Genomic DNA, 21,190 nt, shown 5'->3' with positions numbered 1-21,190 from the left:
TTGTTTTTCTGACATGCTCTACATCCTGGAGGACCTCCTCACTATGGATCAAATGGAAGGAAAGTAAATCTAATCTAATCTAAACTAATCAGCTTCAAATGCCGATTCCCAAAATTTTCTCAATAGTGTCCCCCGAAAAGAATGTTGCCTTCCATCCAGGGATTTTCATTTGAGTTACCAAAGCATCTCCATAACTTTTGCATGTTACTTGAACCTACTGTAACAAATCTAGCAGCCTGCCTCTGAACTGCTGTGACCATACACATCAACCATAACCTCTAAAACAGAATGTGAAAACGTAAATAGCTACTGTACAGTATAACCCTGGGTTTAAGATGTCCAATATCATAAAGGACACTGAACTGTGCATATGTGGCACACAGATACCAGTAACATATAACAACTGGGTTTCTTTCAACATTTACACATTTCACAAAGTAATTTATTGCTCCAGTTATTTCCTTCTTCCTGTTAGACTCATCAGATGCATATTTGCAATTATCACTTCACACTGAATAACAATAGATGATGATGATCAATAGACCTATGGTTTATATAGGTATGAGCATTTACTTTCCTGAATAGCCAGTATCTCGGTGATTTTTCCAAGGATATATATTCATGCATGTTACAAGTAAGGATTATATTAATTACACAGTGCTAGGCAATTATTTTACTTTGTAGAGACCAGAATTTTAATCAGTTAGTTGTATACCAGTAAACCCTTGATTCTTTAAAGAATCGAACTCCCATATAAAAAATAGCTTCAAATGTCTGATTACTTCACATACACTCCTGGAAATGGAAAAAAAAAACACATTGACACCGGTGTGTCAGACCCACCATACTTGCTCCGGACACTGCGAGAGGGCTGTACAAGCAATGATCACACGCACAGCACAGCGGACACACCAGGAACCGCGGTGTTGGCCGTCGAATGGCGCTAGCTGCGCAGCATTTGTGCACCGCCGCCGTCAGTGTCAGCCAGTTTGCCATGGCATACGGAGCTCCATCGCAGTCTTTAACACTGGTAGCATGCCGCGACAGCGTGGACGTGAACCGTATTTGCAATTGACGGACTTTGAGCGGGGGGGTATAGTGGGCATGCGGGAGGCCCGGTGGACGTACCGCCGAATTGCTTAACACGTGGGGCGTGAGGTCTCCACAGTACATCAATGTTGTCGCCAGTGGTCGGCGGAGGTGCACGTGCCACTTCTTATATTATGGTCATGAACTGTCTTCCTTAAGTCAAATTTAATCAGATTCTCTTTAACGAAGACAAGGCAGTTGTAAATATACAGCCCAGGCACTGTCATTATATTCAGTTTCTTAAAATAATCTCGACTCAACTCGTATGGGGTGAGTCCTGCTATGCACCTTATGGCTTTCTATTGCCATTTGAACACTAATTTTGAGTCTACAGAATTGCCCAATGATAGTATTCCATACTTCAGATGGAAGAATGCAAAATATACATATAACGGAAGTTCCTTACTCATACTGCTCCTCAGCTTGTAAAGCAAATAGATGACATTTGCCAATTTGCCACATATCTTCCCTGTGTGGGTATCCCTGCTGAGCTTTTGATCTAAATGAAATCCCAATAATTTTGCTGTTTTATCATGACTGGGAGCGTTCATATTGAATACAATAGCTAGACTGGGATGAAGTGTATATGGAACCCGATGCAAACTTGAAATATAACTTATTTCACGATACATTTTTAAGGGTATTTGAAAATTGTTTTCCCATGAAAATAGTTAAACATAATTCCAAGAAAACGTATAAAAAACCTTGGCTAACTAAAGGAATAAGAATATCTTGCAACTGTAAAAGAGAACTGTATCTAACAGCAAGAGGGAGTACTGACCCCGAAATTGTTCAATATTATAAAAACTATTGTGCGGTACTAAGAAAAGTTATTAAAAAGTCCAGAAGCATATGTATCATGTCTGAGATCAGTAACTCTGATAATAAAATTAAAGCAATTTGGAATATTATTGAAAGGGAAACAGGGCAACCAAGAGCACAGGAAGACTTTAGTGCCATAAAACTGAATGACAAGTGTACTAACAAACAATCAGAAATTGGAAATATTTTCAATAATCATTTTTTAGATGTTGTGGAGAAAATAGGATCTAGATCTTCACTAGAAGAGGCAAGGCTTCTAATAGAAGAGACCATACCCGTGCAGTTTGAGACAACTGTATTTCCACCAACCTATCCCTCTGAAATCAGTAAAATAATAAACTTACTGAAAAGTAAAAGCTCTTACGGAATTGATGGCATTTCCAGCAAAGTACTTAAAGCTTGTTCCCCACAGATAAGTAGGATTCTCAGCCACGTATGTAATAACTCTTTGGAGCATGGTGTTTTCCCCGATAGACTGAAATATGCCATTGTAAAACCATTGCATAAAAAGGGGGATACGTCGGATGTCAATAACTATCGCCCAATCTCTCTTCTGACAGCTCTATCAAAAATTTTTGAGAAACTAATGTATTCAAGAGTAGCCTCCCACATTTGTAAAAGTAAAGTACTAACAAAATGTCAGTTTGGTTTTCAGAAAGGCTTTTCAACAGAAAATGCTATATACGCTTTCACTGATCAAATATTAAATGCTCTGAATAACCAGACATCACCCATTGGTATTTTTGTGATCTCTCAAAGGTCTTTGATTGTGTAAATCATGGAATTCTTTTAGATAAGTTAAATCATTATGGTTTGAGGGGGGCAGTGCACAAATGGTTTAATTCATACTTAACTGGAAGAATGCAGAAAGTTGAAATAAGTGGTTCATGTAATGTTAAAACAACAGATGATTCCTCAAACTGGGGGGCTATCAAGTACGGGGTCCCACAGGGTTCGGTCTTAGGTCCTTTACTGTTCTTGACATACATTAATGACTTACCATTCCATATTGATGAAGATGCAAAGTTAGTTCTTTTTGCTGATGATACAAGTATATTAATAACATCCAAAAACCAAGAAATAAGTGATGTAATTGTAAATGATGTTTTTCACAAAATTATTAAGTGGTTCTCAGCAAACGGACTCTCTTTAAATTTTGAGAAAACACAGTATATACAGTTCCATACAGTAAATGGCACAACTCCAGTAATAAATATAGACTTTGAACAGAAGTCTGTAGTTAAGGTAGAATTTTCAAAATTTTTAGGTGTGTCCATTAGCAACACATTGACGGTCTGCTGAAACGTCTGAGTGCAGCTACGTATGCTATTAGGGTTATTGCAAATTTTGGTGATAAGAATCTCAGTAAATTAGCTTACTATGCCTACTTTCATTCACTGCTTTCGTATGGTATCATATTCTGGGCTAATACATTGTTGAGTAGAAAAGTATTCATTGCTCAAAAACGTGTAATCAGAGTAATTGCTGGAGCCCACCCACGGTCATCCTGCAGACATCTATTTAAGTATCTAGGGATCCTCACAGTAACCTCACAGTATATATATTCACTTATGAAATTTGTTGCTAATAATCCAACCCAGTTCAAAGGTAAGAGCAGTGTGCATAGCTATAACACCAGGAGAAAGGATGATCTTCACTATGCAGGGTTAAATCTGACTTTGGCACAGAAAGGGGTAAATTACGCTGCCACAAAAATCTTTGGTCACCTACCAAACAGCGTCAAAAGCCTGACAGATAGTCAACCAACATTTAAAAATAAATTAAAAGAATTTCTAGATGACAACTCCTTCTACTCATTGGCTGAATTTTTAGATATAAATTAAGGGAGGGAGAAAAAAACTAGCTTAAACATTAGTGTCATGCAATATTTTCTGTAATGTAATATCTTGTACAGGCATCTTTCATTAACCTGACACGTTCCACATCATTACAAAGTGTCGTATTCATGGTCTATGGAACAAGTATTAATCTAATCTAATCTAATCTCAGTTTTACTATCATTCTTCTGTGGTACATTTCCCTCAAACCAAGTAGTGCATTGCCACTGCCATGCTGTGTTGCACATATTCAAAGTTGGTATCACATGTGATGAGTGTTGTGTCATCAGCATTTGGCACTGCATCACATGGTACAACTGCAGGTTAATCATTTATATAAATAATGAAGAGGAAAGGTCCAAGAACAGATCCTTGAGGTACACCCTTTACAACTGAGGACATTCTGAGATTTGATCATTTACCTTAAATCTTTTCTATTGTCCAAGTAAGACTGCATTAGGCATAGAACATTCTCTCTCACGCCATAGTGGTAGATCTTTTTTATCAGAATATTGTGGGACACCATATCAAAAGGTTCCCTGAGGTCCAACAGTGTTGCACAGATAATATCTTTATTTCAAAGCAGTTGTATATTTTTGCCACCACACTTTCTGCTTTGAATGTAGAAAGGCTGGATCTGAAATCATACTATGAGGAGGTAAGTATATCATTATGTTCAAAATATTAACTTATCTGTTTATGCAAGTAGTATTTTATTATTTTTGACATTATGGGTATAAGTGATATTGGTCGATAGTTATCTGGAAATGCTATATCTCCTTTCTTATCTAGTTGTGTAACTACAGATATTTTTACACATTCTGGATCATTACCCTCATTTAAAATTCCTGCTTACTGCTCATTTCTGCCAGCAATGCCTCTGCCTTACTCCCATCCTCCATTATGCAGTTATCTGATTGAGGCCTGACAGGTGGAACTGGTGTCTGGTATACTTTTTCGTCACAGTTTATTTCTGTTTTAATAATTTCTTATGCAGCTTTGCATTTATTTACTGAGTTCAGTATAAATGTGTTGTTTGTTTTGCACTTAGCTGTCTAGATTTCAGACCTGTAAATCTTTTTCATTTTCAAATAGATTTCCTTGTCTGCATTATCTACATCTACATCTACATCCATACTCCGCAAGCCACCTGACAGTGTGTGGCAGAGGGTACCCTGAGTACCTCTATCAGTTCTCCCTTCTATTCCAGTCTCATATTGTTCATGGAAAGAAGAATTGTCAGTATGCTTCTGTGTGGGCTCTAATCTCTCTCATTTTATCCTCATGGTCTCTTCGTGAGATATACGTAGGAGGGAGCAATATACTGCTTGACTCTTTAGTTAAGGTATGTTCTCGAAACTTTAACAAAAGCCCATACCGAGCTACTGAGTGTCTCTCCTGCAGAGTCTTCCACTGGAGTTCATCTATCATCTCCGTAACGCTTTCACGATTACTAAATGACCCTGTAACGAAGTGCGCTGCTCTCCGTTGGATCTTCTCTATCTCTTCTATCAACCCTATCTGGTACGGATCCCACACTGTTGAGCAGTATTCAAGCAGTGGGCGAACAAGTGTACTGTAACCTACTTCCTTTGTTTTTGGATTGCATTTCCTTAGGATTCTTCCAATGAATCTCAGTCTGGCATCTGCTTTACCAACGATTAACTTTATATGATCATTCCATTTTAAATCACTCCTAATGCGTACACCAAGATAATTTATGGAATTAACTGCTTCCAGTTGCTGGACTGCTATTTTGTAGCTAAATGATAAGGGATCTATCTTCCTATGTATTCGCAGCACATTACACTTGTCTACATTGAGATTCAATTGCCATTCCCTGCACCATGCGTCAATTCGCTGCAGATCCTCCTGCATTTCAGTACAATTTTTCATTGTTGCAACCTCTCGATACACTACAACATCATTTGCAAAAACCCTCAGTGAACTTCCGATGTCATCCACCAGGTCATTTATGTATATTGTGAATAGCAACGGTCCTATGACACTCCACTGCGCCACACCTGAAATCACTCTTACTTCGGAAGACTTCTCTCCATTGAGAATGACATGCTGCATTCTGTTACCTAGGAACTCCTCAATCCAATCACACAATTGGTCTGATAGTCCATATGCTCTTACTTTGTTCATTAAGCGACTGTGGGGAACTGTGTCAAATGCCTTGCGGAAGTCAAGAAACATGGTATCTACCTGTGAACCCGTGTGTATGGCCCTCTGAGTCTCGTGGACGAATAGCGCGAGCTGGGTTTCACATGACCATCTTTTTCAAAACCCATGCTGATTCAGACTGAGTAGATTTCTAGTCTCCAGAAAAGTCATTATACTCTAACATAATACGTGTTCCAAAATTCTACAACTGATCGACGTTAGAGATATAGGTCTATAGTTCTGCAAATCTGTTCGACGTCCCTTCTTGAAAATGGGGATGATCTGTGCCTTTTCCCAATCCTTTGGAACGCTTCGCTCTTCTTAGACACCTACAGTACACCGCTGCAAGAAGGGGGGCAAGTTCCTTCGCGTACTCTGTGAAAAATCGAACTGGTATCCCATCAGGTTCAGCGGCCTTTCCTCTTTTGAGTGATTTTAATTGTTTCCCTATCCCTCTGTCATCTATTTCGATATCTACCATTTTGTCATCTGTGCGACAATCTAGAGAAGGAACTACTATTGTGCTTGGACCTACCATGATAGAGTAATATTATGATTCTTATTCTACTGGGATATGAGGTGTACCAGCTTTTTAGATTTTGTCGTTTGGTGTAACGATTTTGCTTTGATATTTTCTTGCAGCATTTAGGACAACATGCTTCAAAATTTTCAGTTAACAGTTCTAAAAATTTGTTGGTATATTCATTGGCACCTGCAGTGATTATTATTTTATCCCATTTTATTAAATTCAGTTTACTTATCAACTTGTTTAGCATTGATTCATTAATTGGTCTTATAATCTTTCTACAATGGGCAGTCTATGACAGCATTTTACATTTTTAAACTGAATCAATAATAACATGAAATACTGAAAATCTTTGTTGTTCTTATGCTGCAACTGGTACGGAGTTCCAGGTTCTGGAATAGTGTTTCAATAATACAGATTAGATATTATGTGGCTTTAAACGTTCTAGTCTAGTGACAGTTTTAGAAAGATATGGAGGTTTATATTAGTAACGATTTCATTTCACTAATAGATGAAAAACAGTTTGGTCAATCAGATTAAGTGAGGTGGCAAAGTGGTTACAATTTTGTACTCATATTTGGAATGAATGGGTATTAACTCATCACTGTTTCCCTAAACTGCTTAAGAAGAATGTGATTATGGCTCCTACAATGCAGCCACAGTAGACTTCTTTGCATGTCCTTGTATACTCTGGATTCTAAAGACCTCAGTGTTGATAAGACCTTAAACTCAAACCTTCATGTTTATAATCATAACTGTCTTACCTCAAGACAGGAGAGCATAAAAAAATATTGAGTGTCTGCTTGTACTGGTGTGAATACCTTTTCCACACAGTGAATCCAAAGAAGTCTTGAACATCATCCTCCACATTCCTTAATTCCTATCCAGTACTCTTTATCCAGGCAATGTTGAGTCAGTACTGGTATGGTACTTTACCAGTTTTGCAGAGAACCAACCATACTCATATACAGGCTGTCATTACAGTGGGGTTGCCACTCCCCAAGGCATGTTAAAGATACTGTCTGCCTACTCCCCCCCCCCTCCCCCCCCCCCTCCATCAGGAATCAGTGTATCCCTTCTGTCTGTGTCTAGTGTAATCATAGGGTCAAATGTGACCTCATTTTTCAAAGTGTTTGCGCATCATGTATCTGAGGTGGGGTGGGGGAACCAGCCTGGTATTTACCTATAAGGGGCCTTCAAAAAGAAACAAGTCAGAGTCTGGAATGTGCAAACCAGTGCCAGGAGGGTAATATTGAGCCATGTGTAATGAGGTGTGGTTCCAAGCAGAGTGTGGAAGTTGACAGCCCATCGCTAGAGGGCACGCGTGCACATCATGTGACTATACAGAGCTAGCAGCAGCATGCATCAATCGTCCAATGCTGCCAGTCGCAATGCAAACAGGAGGCATCAAAAGAAGAGCAATGAGATGTTGTTTGTTTTCTGACAGTGGAAGGAGTAAGGGGAACAGGCATTCATCGACGAATGTCACAAGTGTACAGTGAACACTGCATGTCCCTTGCAAGTGTCAAGGTGTGGCACAAGCGCTTCAGGGAAGGACAGGTGTCGTTAGCCAATGATGCACAGTCTGGAGCACCACACTGCATTACCGATTACATTGTCCAACTGGTGGATGCACTCATTACCCAGGACTGCTAAGTGACAGTGAAAGCCATAGCTGCCCTGGTTGGATTTAGCATTGGAAGTGTTCACACCATCATGGAAGAATGACTGCACATGTGCAAAGTGTGTGCCCAATGGGTGCCCCACAGTCTTCAACCACACCAGGAAGCATGTCAAATGGCCCATTGTTCTGCATACTAATAATGCTGTATTCAAGCATTACAGGCTTGTTTTTCCTTTGCATCTGCATTAACTTACATTTTTCTACATTTAGAGTTAGCTTGCATAGATAGTGGCCGAGTTTTCAAGTCCACTGTTGATGGCTTACAGATGATTTCATTGTTAAGTGTAGCTTTGCCCCCACAGGTACACTGACAAGTGTATGTACTCATACTTGAATCTGTGGTTTGGATTTGTGTAGAGGCATCACACTTGGCAAAGGGCTTCTTAAGGGCTGATGCAAAAGAAGCAGCAAACACCAGAGGTCACACAGCTTTGAAAGCTGTTTTAGCTTCACTATATGGCAGGCTCCTGACAACTTTTAACTCCTGAATTTTCCTTTCCTCATTATAAACCTCACACTTTCTACTCCATACTAGATGATCCCCAGAGCAGTTTATACATTTCAGAGGAAGTGTGCAAAAGTTGCCTGATTAATGAGCTGAGCCTCCACAATTTCCACTTGTAGCCCTCCCATTACATTCCATAGCAGTATGGCCAAATCTTTCACATATGAAGTATTACATTGGATTTAAGATGGATATAGCCTGCAAGAATATGTTCAGGTGTTTCCAGAGTGTTGAAAATTATAATAGAACAGTGTGTCATTGAGTCTTTTCATATAGTTCTGCACTTGCATGACACCCATATTTTTCCATCCGTATAGCTCCTCAGGGTCCATCCCCATTATATAGGAGCAGGTAACTGCACCTTTACAGAAGTTAATGGTGTCATGCAAGTCAGCCACAACAGGCTGGTCACCTAAGGCCTTGCATCCCAGAAGCTTAGATACTTGGTTTGATGTGACGGTTTCAACTAGAAGTGTTCCATAACAAAGTCATTTAACACTTCTTGAGGACCCAGCAATACCCTCCCATACCTTGTTGATATAGAAAGGGGAGACCTTTACAAAGGTTCCCTCTGCTCTCTTGATTAGAATGAAAGTGTTATGGCAGACTACTGCCCTGTTACTATAATTTTAGGGCAGACTGACAAACCAAGCTCTCTTTGTTGGGGAGGAGTGGGGAGAGGGGTAGGTACTACTTGAAAATACACTTGTCCTGTCAGGTGCAGGTGTGAATTTAGATTGCTACATAGGGATTCCAGCTGCTAGGGAAACAAATGTCAAGCCACACAGAGCTCCGCATGCCTGAATGAGCCTTTCACAACTGCAGAGTGGCAGTTGCCCCAGAGGTTGCTCACTAGAGACTATTTTACCTCAACAGCCATTCCCCTCATCAGCACATATCACACCTTGAGTGTTTCTTGTATAAAAAAAGAGGTGAAGAGGTGAGTATCTTCCTCGTAGTCGAGGTAGTGAAGCCAAGGCTCTGAAACACACAATTTTCTACCACTGTGCCTCACAATGGTCCCTGAAGTATTTTACCGTAGAAGAGGTCTGGCAGCACTGGTTAGTCCCTAGCTTGGGAAACCTGGAGTCACCTTAAACAAACACAGTAACTAAAGAACTAAAGATGGTGTCCCTTGGAAGGGGATCACATTTAAAGGATGCCACCTGAATGCCTATCACGACAAGCACTACATTTTAACCAAACTGAAGATTGGGTACAGGATGACCAATGAAGAGATGGAGGCAACAGTTTTGTTAAATTTTTGTTCCTGAACTTTCTGCATACCATATTTGTGACCTTCTTACACTTCATGATCCACCCAACATTACAGCCTAACAACTTACACTGGAAATTCACCTTCATTATTGTTTCTGACAGACAAAATAATTTGTGAATTATTACTATGTTTACTGCTGAGTCATCAGATGTCAGTGCCTATTCTTAAATGAAAGAAAGTTACAGTCTATTTTGCGTAAACTAAAGCCATTTGATACCATGGCTGAAAAACTTAATTAGTATTTTTTTCTTTTCATGACAGGAGGTTGGAACTGAACTTGATCCTAATCTTGCAACAGTATTTTTGGGACTAATGAGATTTGGAATGAGTATAGTAAGCACAATTTTGATGAAACATTTTGGTCGACGGAAACTAGTTATAACTAGTAGCCTTAGTATGGCAGCTTGTATGACAGCTTCAGGACTGTCAACGATGCATATAAAAAATGGTGAGAGTTTGTTTCCATCTGATTTATTTATATTTGCTGAATATGTTGACTGCTGAATTTTGTTGATTCATGCCCTCTGCAGACATTTGCCAATCACTGGAGCAGTAATGCATATCAAATAGGTATTTTGTTTCTAGTTTTATACTTTCTATATGGCATCTGACTGCTTCCTTAAATATAAAATTGCTTGCATTATAAGGTACCCTAAATCACTATTTTGTATCTTTAAATAAAATCCTGAAATTAAACTGGCTAGGTGAACTTTGTCAGTATGTGAAATCTTGTTGTTTGCAATATCTCCACAGAAAATTCTATATTCCTTAGCTAACAGTATGTGTATAGGTATAATTAGTTGATATGATCAAATTTACATTAGAGTATTTCTGTACATGTGAACATTTTATGTAATCATTATTGTCAGTGAATTCAGGTATATAAAAAGCATGCATGCTTATGTCACAATAAGAGAATTTTGCACCAGTTTCATTAGAAAACACAACTGCAAAGGCTAATCAGCTAACATTAAGCTAGTACAATGCTACAAAAAATACACAGATAGATAGACAATGAGCATAGGTATAATTCTTATTGCTTGTATACAATGATAGTTATCATTGCACAAGTTGCTGAAGTGGCATCAAATCAAAAGACTTGCACCCGGCAAATGTTCTACCTGATGGGAGGCCCTAGTCACACGAAATTTACATTTTTTATGATAGTTAAGGAAAGTTAATGATATAAGTGAGCAGTATATTTATTACTTTGTACAAAGTGGAAGGAAGATTAAAACATAATGTGCCATTGATGATGAGGTCATTATAGGTGGAGCACAAGGTCATATTGGAGAAGAATACTGGCCCTATTGAAGAAACCATCCTGGTTTTAACTTTAAGAGATTTAAAGAAATCATGGAAAACCTAAACCTGAATGGCAATATGGGGACCTGAACTACTATCTCACAGTGTTATTTTGTAATTCTTCTGATCACATCTGTAGTTGCTTCATTCAGAAAGATATTTGTTAAGTTGTTGCAAAAACGTGTGTCTTTACAGATGATTGATTTGATTTGATTTTAACAGGAGAGCTAAAACAGCTTAGGTCTACCCCGCCACTGCCCGCACCGAAACTAGGTTTATTGTGAGGTATCACTCCCTTTATATCTAGTAAAGCCAACCAGTGCCCTTAAATAGTGCAAGGAGTCCCTCTACCAGTTTTTTGTTAGATACAATTTCTTCAGGTCTAGTTGTCCCGAAGATTCTGTATCTTTTACTCTCCAATGCCATGCATTCAAAGATTAGGTGTGATGCAGTTTCTTCACCCTCATCACAGATCCTACATTTGGGGTCCTCTTCCATTATACCCATTGTGTGTAGGTGCTTTTTGAAGTTCCCATGGCTGGTCATCAGTCCAGTCATGAGTTTGATCTCTTTCCTGTTCAATCCCAGGATTACAAAGCTTCTTTTAAAACATGGCTTGGGCATCATTACCTTAACATGTTTTTGTTTATGGACCTTGGACCAATATCCTATGTGCTGTTTCCTCAGCCAGTTCTGTAGTTCTAATTTGATCATAGCCTTGATGATTGTCAAGACAGGTTCTGGTCCAATAAATGGAGTTGTTGCCCCATCCTAGCCAATCTACCGGCTTGTTCATTGCCACAGATCCCTGAGTGGGCAGGGACCCACACTAGGTACACCCTTTTGCTTGCCCATAGATCCACCAGAGCTCTGTGGCAATCTGCAACAATCTTAGATCTTGTTGCAGGAGCTGCCAATGATTTCATGGCTGCTTGGCTGTCTGAATAGATGTAGATGCTATGATCATTGTAGCACCTACTCATATTCTCATCCACACATGCCCTGATTGCAGTAATTTCAGCATGGAATACAGAGGCCAGTTTCCCTAGAGAAATACTGCTCTCCAGTCTTAGCTGAACCCCAGACAACCCTGCCCCAATGCCTTGATCTGTTTTCGACCCATCGGTGAACTATGCAATGTCCCCCATACAGTGTCGAACTGTTTTCTTCCATTGCTCACTACTTCCAATTATTATGTTGTAAGGCTTGTCAAAGCAGTTAGGAGTCATTATATAGTCAGCAGGCATTTCCCCAGTCATACCTATATTTACCTCACTCACTATGTTAGTGTGTGATTCTGGATATCCAAATGAGACCCAGTTTTGGCCAGTTTTAAGTCTGTATGCCCCAGCTGCTGCCTCCATCTTAACCCAGAGGTGAAGTGGAGGCGTGTCCAGCATGGCTTCCATTCCAGTGGTTGGTGTGCTGCTAATTCCACCTGACGTGGCTAAGCAGGCCAATCTCTGCATCTTAGCAAGCTCTTTAGCAGCAACCTGCTGCTCTACCTTCTTCCACCACACTACGGCCCCATAGGAAATCCTAGGTCTAACCACTGTGGTGTATATCCAGTGCATATTCCTGGGGCTTAGGCTCCAGTTTTTGCCACAAGCCCTCCTAGTACTCACTAAAGTGCTTTTTGCCTTGGAGCAGGTACTCTTAATATGAGGGGTTCAAGTTAGCTTGTCATCCAAGGTTACCCCTAGATATTTCACTGTCCCCTTCACAGGTTGAGTTTCATCAAAGAGCTTTAGATTCCAACTTGCATGCTTAATATATCTCTTCGTAAATGGCGCCACGACAGTCTTCTTAGGATTAACTCTCAGTTCCTGTTTAATGCACCATTTTTGCACAATGTCCAATCCTCCTTGTGCCATATTCCTGACTGTGCCAGTGAATTTGCCAAGTATTACTGTGACAAGGTCATCGGCGTATCCTTGGCACAAGCATTGTCTGGGATTTAGTTCCTCAATGAGTTCGTTCACCACTAGATTCCACAATAGAGGAGACAAAACTCCTCCTTGTGGGCAGCCTCTAGTGGTCGTAATTACCATCTTTTCATTCATCATGGTAGCCTCTACCTTCCTTCCACTAAGCATGGCACTGGTCCACCTACGCATAGTGGTCTCCAGATCACACACCTCTGCTGCCCTTACCATGGAATCAAAAGTCGTGTTACTAAAAGCCCCCTCAATATCCAGGAAGATGCAGAGGGCTATTTCTTGGAAGTGACGTGCTTTTACCACCTTCCCGATGAGCTGGTGGAGAGCTGTTTCACATGATTTACCTGGCTGGCATGCGTGTAGAGGGACCCTACATAGCCTCCTCTCTCCAACGTATACATTAACCAGTTTTTCCAGTGCTTTGAGAATGAAGGAGGACAGACTGATTGGTCTCATATCCTTGGCCTTGGTATGATCAATTCTCCCTGGCTTTGGAATGAAGACAACCTTCTCTGCCATCCAAACATTGGGAATGATTCCTACTGCTAAGCTAACCCTAAATAGCCTGCATAGGATTCTTATAAGCTTTTCCCCTGCCTGTTGCAGGAGAGCTGGAAACATTCCATCCAGGCCAGGTGACTTGAATGGCTGGAATGTTCCCACCGCCCACTGGATTTTGTTGAAGTTCACACACTCCTTGGCCACTTCCCAGTCCTCTCTTTGAGTGTCTGAGAACCGTTGTCTCTCTGGGGTCACATACTGATCTGTGTTATCCGGCAGAGCATATTGAGGAAAGTGAGTTTTTAGGAGCAATTCCAGCATCTCATGTGCTGTGTTTGTATATTCCCCATCCTCCTTCCTCAACGTACCTCATGGATTAGTTGGTACTCTAGTGAGAATCTTGTAAAGTCTGGCTTCTGCAGCCATGCCTTCCACTTCCTCACAGAATGCCTTCCAGGATGCCGCCTTTGCTTGTCTTATTGCAAGGTTGTAACTGACAAGGGCCTCACGATATTTAACCCATTGTCCTTTGCGTCTCGCAATATTAAACAGTCTCCTTACCTGTTTTCTTCGTGTTTCCAATTTGTTATTCCACCAAGGAACACTCCTATTTGTGCACTTCCTGGTGATTGTGCAGTTGTCCTGATATGAGGTCACTATGGCAGAGGCAACAGCCTCTGCTACTTCCTCAAATTCTACTGGCTTCCTCATTGTGGTTTTAATTTCCGATAAGCCTAAGTGAAGGTCTCTCCTATATGTCTCCCAGTCTGTTTTCCTTGGATTTCTATAAGTCATGGTCTGTCTGATGGTACTCACCTCTACTGTTGGTGTCCTTGCTGCCCCACACTAGGTTGTGGGTATTGGCGTCCCACCCCAGCAGCAGTTGGTTACCTTGCCGATGGCAAGTCTCTACCAGTCTCCTCACCTCCAAGGGAGTGGGAGAACTGTCTTCATAAGGAAGGTATGCTGAGGCCAAGACAATTTCCCTTGTGATACCTTCCTCACATTGCTGCATTTTGATGGCCACTAAGTCCCTAGAGCAGAAATCCATCATTGGCATGAAAGAAATGCCGTTTCTAACATAGATGCATGTTCTGGAGTTTCTTAGATTTCTAGCATAAATCAGTTTACCTCCAGTGCCTCTGAAGCCCGATACACCCCCTTTGTATAAATAGGGTTCTTGTGTCAGGGCCACATCCACTTCCCGTCTCCCCAGGCAGTGGCTCAGGGCAGATTAATCTGCAGCACCTCCAGGCTCCATCTTATTGCCATCTTTGAGGTCTTTGACACCCCTGACAGTGACCTGTGAGAACCCTAAAAACAGTTTCAGGTCCTGCTCCCATATCGCCTTCAGGTACTTCTCACCAAACTCCACCACCAGGGTTCGTCCTTCCAGAGCAACTGTCTGGTTAATCACTCTCCAGTCTTCTGTCTGGACGTTTGGGTTCTGGGCCCCTATTTTCCTGAACAGAGTCTTGGGAGAAACTTCCTTAAGGATCTTGGGTAGCCATAATGATATCTTTGCGGTCTTAAGAAGCTCCGCCGCCTTCTTGATGAGCAGCTTCACATCTTCCCATGGGGATATCATGGGCACCATGTCCTTGAGTCATTCTACTGTGTGCACCCCCTCACAGACAAAAATGAGTGCACTGCAGTCTAGAAGGCCCTCCTGAATTTGGGACCTGGGCCAGTATCCCCCCCCAATATTTTCAAAGAGGCCCATCTGTACTAGTTCCTCCTGCTGCAAGGTAATGGCCACCAGTGGATAACCTTCCTGGATAACTGTCATTCTAAAACCCGAGACTGCAGTACTATAGGTCTGTTTCCCTATTTTCTGGACTCGCTTATCCAGGGAGGAGGGAGTCTTTGATTCCTCCCTTATCCACTTACTACCTGTCTTTGACGTTTTGGGGGTCTGTGTGTCCCCTTCAACCAGAGATGGTTTTTTCCTGGGGGTCTTTGGTTCTAGTCCCTTTACTTCCCTCCATTTGTGTTTAGGAAGCCATTCTTTTCCTTCCTTTTCCCTCTGTTCCCTGAGTAGCTTCATCCTTTGGGCCCCAGACAAGCCTTTGATCTTAATCTGGTCTAGCTTCTCAGTTACAGTTCCCACTTCTCTAAACCCTGATTCAGTAGTGGAAGTGCCTTCCATCGGTTCAGTCCCCGATGTTTGGGTATCTGAGGTCTCAATTTGCCCCTCAGTTTCTTTTACTTTTTCTGTAGTCGTGTCCATGTTGGTCCCACGAGATTTGGGGATCTAGAAGGACCACATCACGAATACCCGGCGTGGTGTAAGGCTAATTACTCAGGGAGGTTGCCCGGTATGCCTGAGGCTCCGTTTGTGACACATCTTCCCATGTGCCATGCACCCCTCAGCACCTTGGGTTGGATCAGGGAATAGGGTAGGACTAGGAGTGGATAGGGAAGAAGGTACGTTGTGGGACACTCTTAGTCTGATCCATCAGCTGAGGCCTTTCTGGCAGTAGGTCCTCTACCTTCGGCATTACCCTCAGATTCCCGCAGATACGCAAGACTCTCCACCCGCACGGACAGTGCTTCATCAAGGTGGTGTTCCCCGGAGAGGTTACAGATGATAAATTCAGTTTAACTGTAGAGCAATTTCTCAATTACGTCAAGCCTTGGTCTCCTTTACAATTTTATGGGGATAGATCCAGTCACCTTGCTGGCCAAGGTAGATTTCACAAATACTAAGACAAGTTTAGAAACTCTTGCTGCATGCAGGCTGGCATTATCTTGCTGAAATATAACCCCAGGATGGCTTGCCATGAAGGGCAACAAAACAAGGCATAGAATATTGTTGATGTACCATGGTTCTGTCTTTGCTGGCCATCGGTGTTCAATTCAAAGCAGGGCTCATCACTGAAGACAATTCTACTCCAGTCAATGAGATTCCAGAGTGAACAAGAACCTGGAGATGCCTCGGACAGTGGTGGGTTACCAACTTGACTGTCACCCACCACATGTCCTGACAACCAGCAGTGAAAGTCCGAGATGCCATTTCTTTTCATAGCAGGATGCCATTTGTTCTCATCCATGGTACTCTTATAACACAATGGTATGTCAATGATCTTTTATGCACCATTTTGTTGTCCTTCATGGCAAGCCATTGTGGGCTTACATTTCAGCATGATACCACTTGCCTGCACATGGCAAGAGTTTCTACTGCTTGTCTTTGTGCTTACCAAACCCTACCTCAGTCAGCAAGGTCACCAGAACTCTTCCCAACTCAGAACATTTGGAGCAATATGGGCAGGACCCTCCAACAATCTCACTATTTTGATGATTAAATGTGCCAATTGGACAATATTTAGCATAATATCCCTCAGGAGAACAAAATGGTTCAAATGGCTCAGAGCACTATGGGACTTAACATCTATAGTCATCAGTCCTCAGGGGAACATCCAACACCTCTATCAATCAATGATAAGCTGAAAAACTAGCATAAGGGCCAGAGGTGAATCAATATGTTATTGACTAGCTCAATTTGTGAAGCTCTTTCTCTTGAATAAATCAGGTAATATTTCTGAAATTGTAACCACTTGTTTGACTGTACATGCACATATGAGGACTATCCACAAAATACATTACGTTTTGGAATTAAAAATAAATAAAGTATTGGAAAAATGTTTTATTATATACAGATGAAATCCACACCTAAATACTACTTTTCTACATAGTTGCCATTTAAATTAAGGCACTTATCATAGCGATGGACGAGCTTGGAAATTCCTTCATCGTAAAATTCGGCCGCTTCCACCTTCAACCCCGTAGCGACTGTCATTTGGGACAGAAAAGGTGTGATTTTTGTGGATTTCCTGGAAAGAGGCAATACAATAAACTCTCAAAGGTATTGCCAAACTCTGCACAACCTCAGAAGAGCAATAAAAAACAAGTGCAGGGGAAAGTTGGGCTCAAAGATATTGCTGATTCACGACAATGCCCGGGCCTACACGGCAAATACCACTCATGAAGTTCTTGAATCTTTTAAGTGGGAGTTGTTTCCTCATCCGCCATACAGTCCCAACCTGGCACCGAGCAACTTCCACTTATTCCCAGAAATGAAGAAGTGGTTGGCTATGCAGCGTTTTGATGACGACGCACAGCTTCAAGAAGAGATAACCATGTGGTTGAAGGCGCAGGTGGCCGAATTTTACAACGAAGGAATTTCCGAGCTCGTCCATCGCTATGATAAGTGCGTTAATTTAAATGGCAACTATGTAGAAAAGTAGTATTTAAGTGTGGCTTTCATCTGTATGTAATAAAAAAATTTCCAATACTTTATTTATTTTTAATTCCAAAACGTAATGTACTTTGTGGATAGCCCTCGTAACATCTATTGCCATTTGGATAATTTCTTCATGGTGCATTGTGTGTGTGTGTGTGTGTGTGTGTGTGTGTGTGTGTGTGTGTGTGTGTGTGTGTGTGTGTGTGGTTTTTTCTCCCTTTCTTAGAGTGTATTATTTAGATAGTATCAGAGTTCAAATAATTTGGACTTCAACTGATGTAAGCATATTGTATTCCCAATATCTGAAGCAGCATTAAATAAAGCAGTACAGTTAATATGAAGGTAGAAATTATTTTTGTATGCACATAAATTGGACAAACCAGAAATCAGGGGATTATTGATAAATCTGTAATTAATGAGATTTTCATCATGCTATAGTGTGCAGGTGAGAAAAAAAATTCATGTAGATCTTGATATTTGTTACATGACTGATCCTTACTTATCCTTGCAGGAGGTGGTGGGACATGGATCCCTGTGGCATGTATTTTGGGATATGTGTGTGCAAGTATGATAGGACTACTTGGAATTCCATGGACTATGACAGCGGAACTTTTTCCAACCCAGATAAGAGGTCTTGCACATGGCATACTTATGTCATTTGCTCATATAGTCATGTTTGTTACCATACAGTATTATTTTGACATGCTGAATTTCTTTGGAGGAGCACATGTGTTGCAATGGTTTTTTGCAGTGGTCTGTATAATGGCTGCTGTACATGTATGGATTTTCCTGCCAGAAACACATGGTGTTACGCTATCAGATATTGAAAAGTATTTCCGTGAAAACACATTTTATTTTATGTATTCTAGGAAACAGGCAAGGGAAACAAAAGTCACAAATTCTTAAAATAAAACAACTAAAAAAAATAAAATAACCAGGTAGCCATTATTTGACATTTCAATTATTACATTGTCCTCAATTGCGCAAATTCAGTGAATGTGTATTAAACTTAGTCTAGCTTTGTATGATACACCTAGCAAGACCTAAATAGGCCACAAACCAATAACAAGGCTTTTTTTGCTGATTAAATCATTTTTATGAGCTAGGACCCATTTGCTCACTTTGGATAAGTTGTATATTTTGTATTTGTAAATAGTGTTACTTTTTTGTCAGTGTTACAGGTGTACAATAAGGTCAGTGGAGATTTCAAATCCCACAAAATTATTTATTGATATCAATTAGTAAACAAATTATGTTAAATTAAATATTACATCATACGTTGTATCATCAGATGTTAATGAGGATAATTGGAAAGATCTAGGAAGAATTGTTGTTTTAAATGATCAATTTAATTACTGTGTGGATTACCAATGCTCTGTATAACACATAAAGCTTCATAGGTGTTATTGTTAATGTTTGGGTATCATACAAGATCTGCTTCTTCTTTCCCCTCCCCTCCCCCCCCCCCCCTTTCCCTAGCCACAGCAAAGCCTTTCAAATGCTGTACATAACAGTCTACCATACTGTCTCCACTGTATCCCTGTACAGTCCTGTGGGCAGCATGACACTATCTTTCCCCACCCCTGTCCTGCTATTCCTCCCATGTCCCGAACCAAACCTCTTCTGTACCCCTATCCAATCGAGCCAAGATCGCTACTCACTTCAGTCTGGTCTCAGTGCCCAGAGACAACAGTGGCCGTGTGTGTGTGTTTGTGTGTGTGTGTGTGTGTGTGTGTGTGTGTGTGTGTGAGAGAGAGAGAGAGAGAGAGAGAGAGAGAGAGAGAGAGAGAGAGAGAGTACTTAGTTTTCCTTCAAATGTTCTTGGCTACTGCTCAATGCTTCCTTAATGTGGTGAGCAATGGTCTTTCCTAATGCATGTTGTTATTCCATCTTGGATAACCCGTTGTCAGATAAAATATTGCTTCACATCAATTCTTAAAGGAAGGAACTTACAAAATGGTAAAACTGATAGCTACTATCAGTTCCACATATTTACAATAGGACAGGCAATATGCAGTCTTTGTGTATGCTTTGACAAATGTATTGCTTTCTCTTGCCTTCCTCTGCATATACAGAAGTTCTCATTATTTCACTGTAGAACAATAAGCAATGTTATTTTCATTATTTTAATTATTATGAATCAGTGACCAGTACCTTTCTAGGTATAAGAGAGTATATGAGAGTAAGAAGTACATGTAGCAGAAATTAGTAAAAAATAGATCCTCAAAAATTGCTAGACACTAGCAATTCATAACAGCAAAACTGTACTGTCTGTTAACACTAGAATATTATTTATTATCTATAAATTTGTAAAAATAAAAATCTTTAAAAGCAGTAACATTACATCAGTTTGCATGACCACCCCCTTAACCCCCACCCCCACATGCACACTTATGGTCAACTTTTATAATTGAGTTCTACACATCGAAATGGTCAAAAGATATATGCTAAATTCCTGCTTTTATATATGGAGTTATTGGAACACAACACAAGTTGTAGCTTATTGCATTGAGTGCAGTTACTTAGTATCAGGTATCAGTGGTATAATAAACACATTGATTGCCATGAGACCACTGGCAGACACAGCAGAGGTTCATACTTGATGCTGTGTACCAACTGGTGTTCACATGCTCTGTTTAGTGCAGTATATCTTTGGATGGTGTGTAAAGCTGAAAAAAAAAACAAAGTTGAAAATGTTGAACTAGATATTATAACTGATTTCTTGCACACTGATGTCAACTTAGTCCAGAAAAACAAACGAATGCACTGTACTGCAGTGCATAGTGTACTAAAAACAGTGGAGCATTTGACAGCTGACGGGCACATGGTGTTAACCTCTGCTACGTTCACTGGCAACCTCATTGTTGTCAATGTGTAAATCTTAATGATGTAAAATGAGACATTTTACATTCCCATCACACATATTTATATGTGCATGTATTTGTAATTTTTAATACAGTTGTTAGTAATTCCTACCCAACACCTTTTTAACACATTACAAAAATAAATATTCTTCCATGGGACAGAAGGAATAGTCAATGAAAAACTTTTTCAGTTCATTTCCAAATTTAGCCTTGCTGTATGTTCGACATCTTATATAGCTTTGTAAATGACCAAAAGTTTTGGTGGCAGTACTGTGCAGCAGTTTTTGTGCTAAAGACAACCTAAATATGAAGTAATGAATGTCATTTCTCTTCTGGTATTGTAATTATGTACATGACTGTTCCTTTCGAACTATAGTAGATCATTTACAGTAAAACTTTGTGAGAAAATAAATATACTGCGCAGC

General features: G+C 40.5%; 1 protein-coding gene across 1 annotated transcript in view; it reads left to right on the top strand.

Annotated features, from left to right (window-relative positions):
* The window catches only part of LOC126299218 (facilitated trehalose transporter Tret1-like), a 201,708-nt gene extending 181,469 nt beyond the window's left edge, over positions 1–20,239 (top strand). The window contains exons 8-9 of the mRNA XM_049991002.1: positions 10,174–10,360; positions 18,413–20,239. Of these exons, the coding sequence (XP_049846959.1) occupies positions 10,174–10,360; positions 18,413–18,807 (582 nt within the window). The 3' untranslated portion in view covers positions 18,808–20,239. The remainder of the gene's footprint in view (positions 1–10,173; positions 10,361–18,412) is intronic.
* The last annotated feature ends 951 nt before the right edge of the window (positions 20,240–21,190 follow it).

The sequence above is a fragment of the Schistocerca gregaria genome, chromosome X (genome assembly GCF_023897955.1).
Source record: "Schistocerca gregaria isolate iqSchGreg1 chromosome X, iqSchGreg1.2, whole genome shotgun sequence".
In the NCBI taxonomy this organism is placed as follows: Eukaryota; Metazoa; Arthropoda; class Insecta; order Orthoptera; family Acrididae; genus Schistocerca; species Schistocerca gregaria.
Note: the sequence above shows the minus strand (reverse complement) of the source record. Positions and strands in the feature narration are given on the sequence as shown.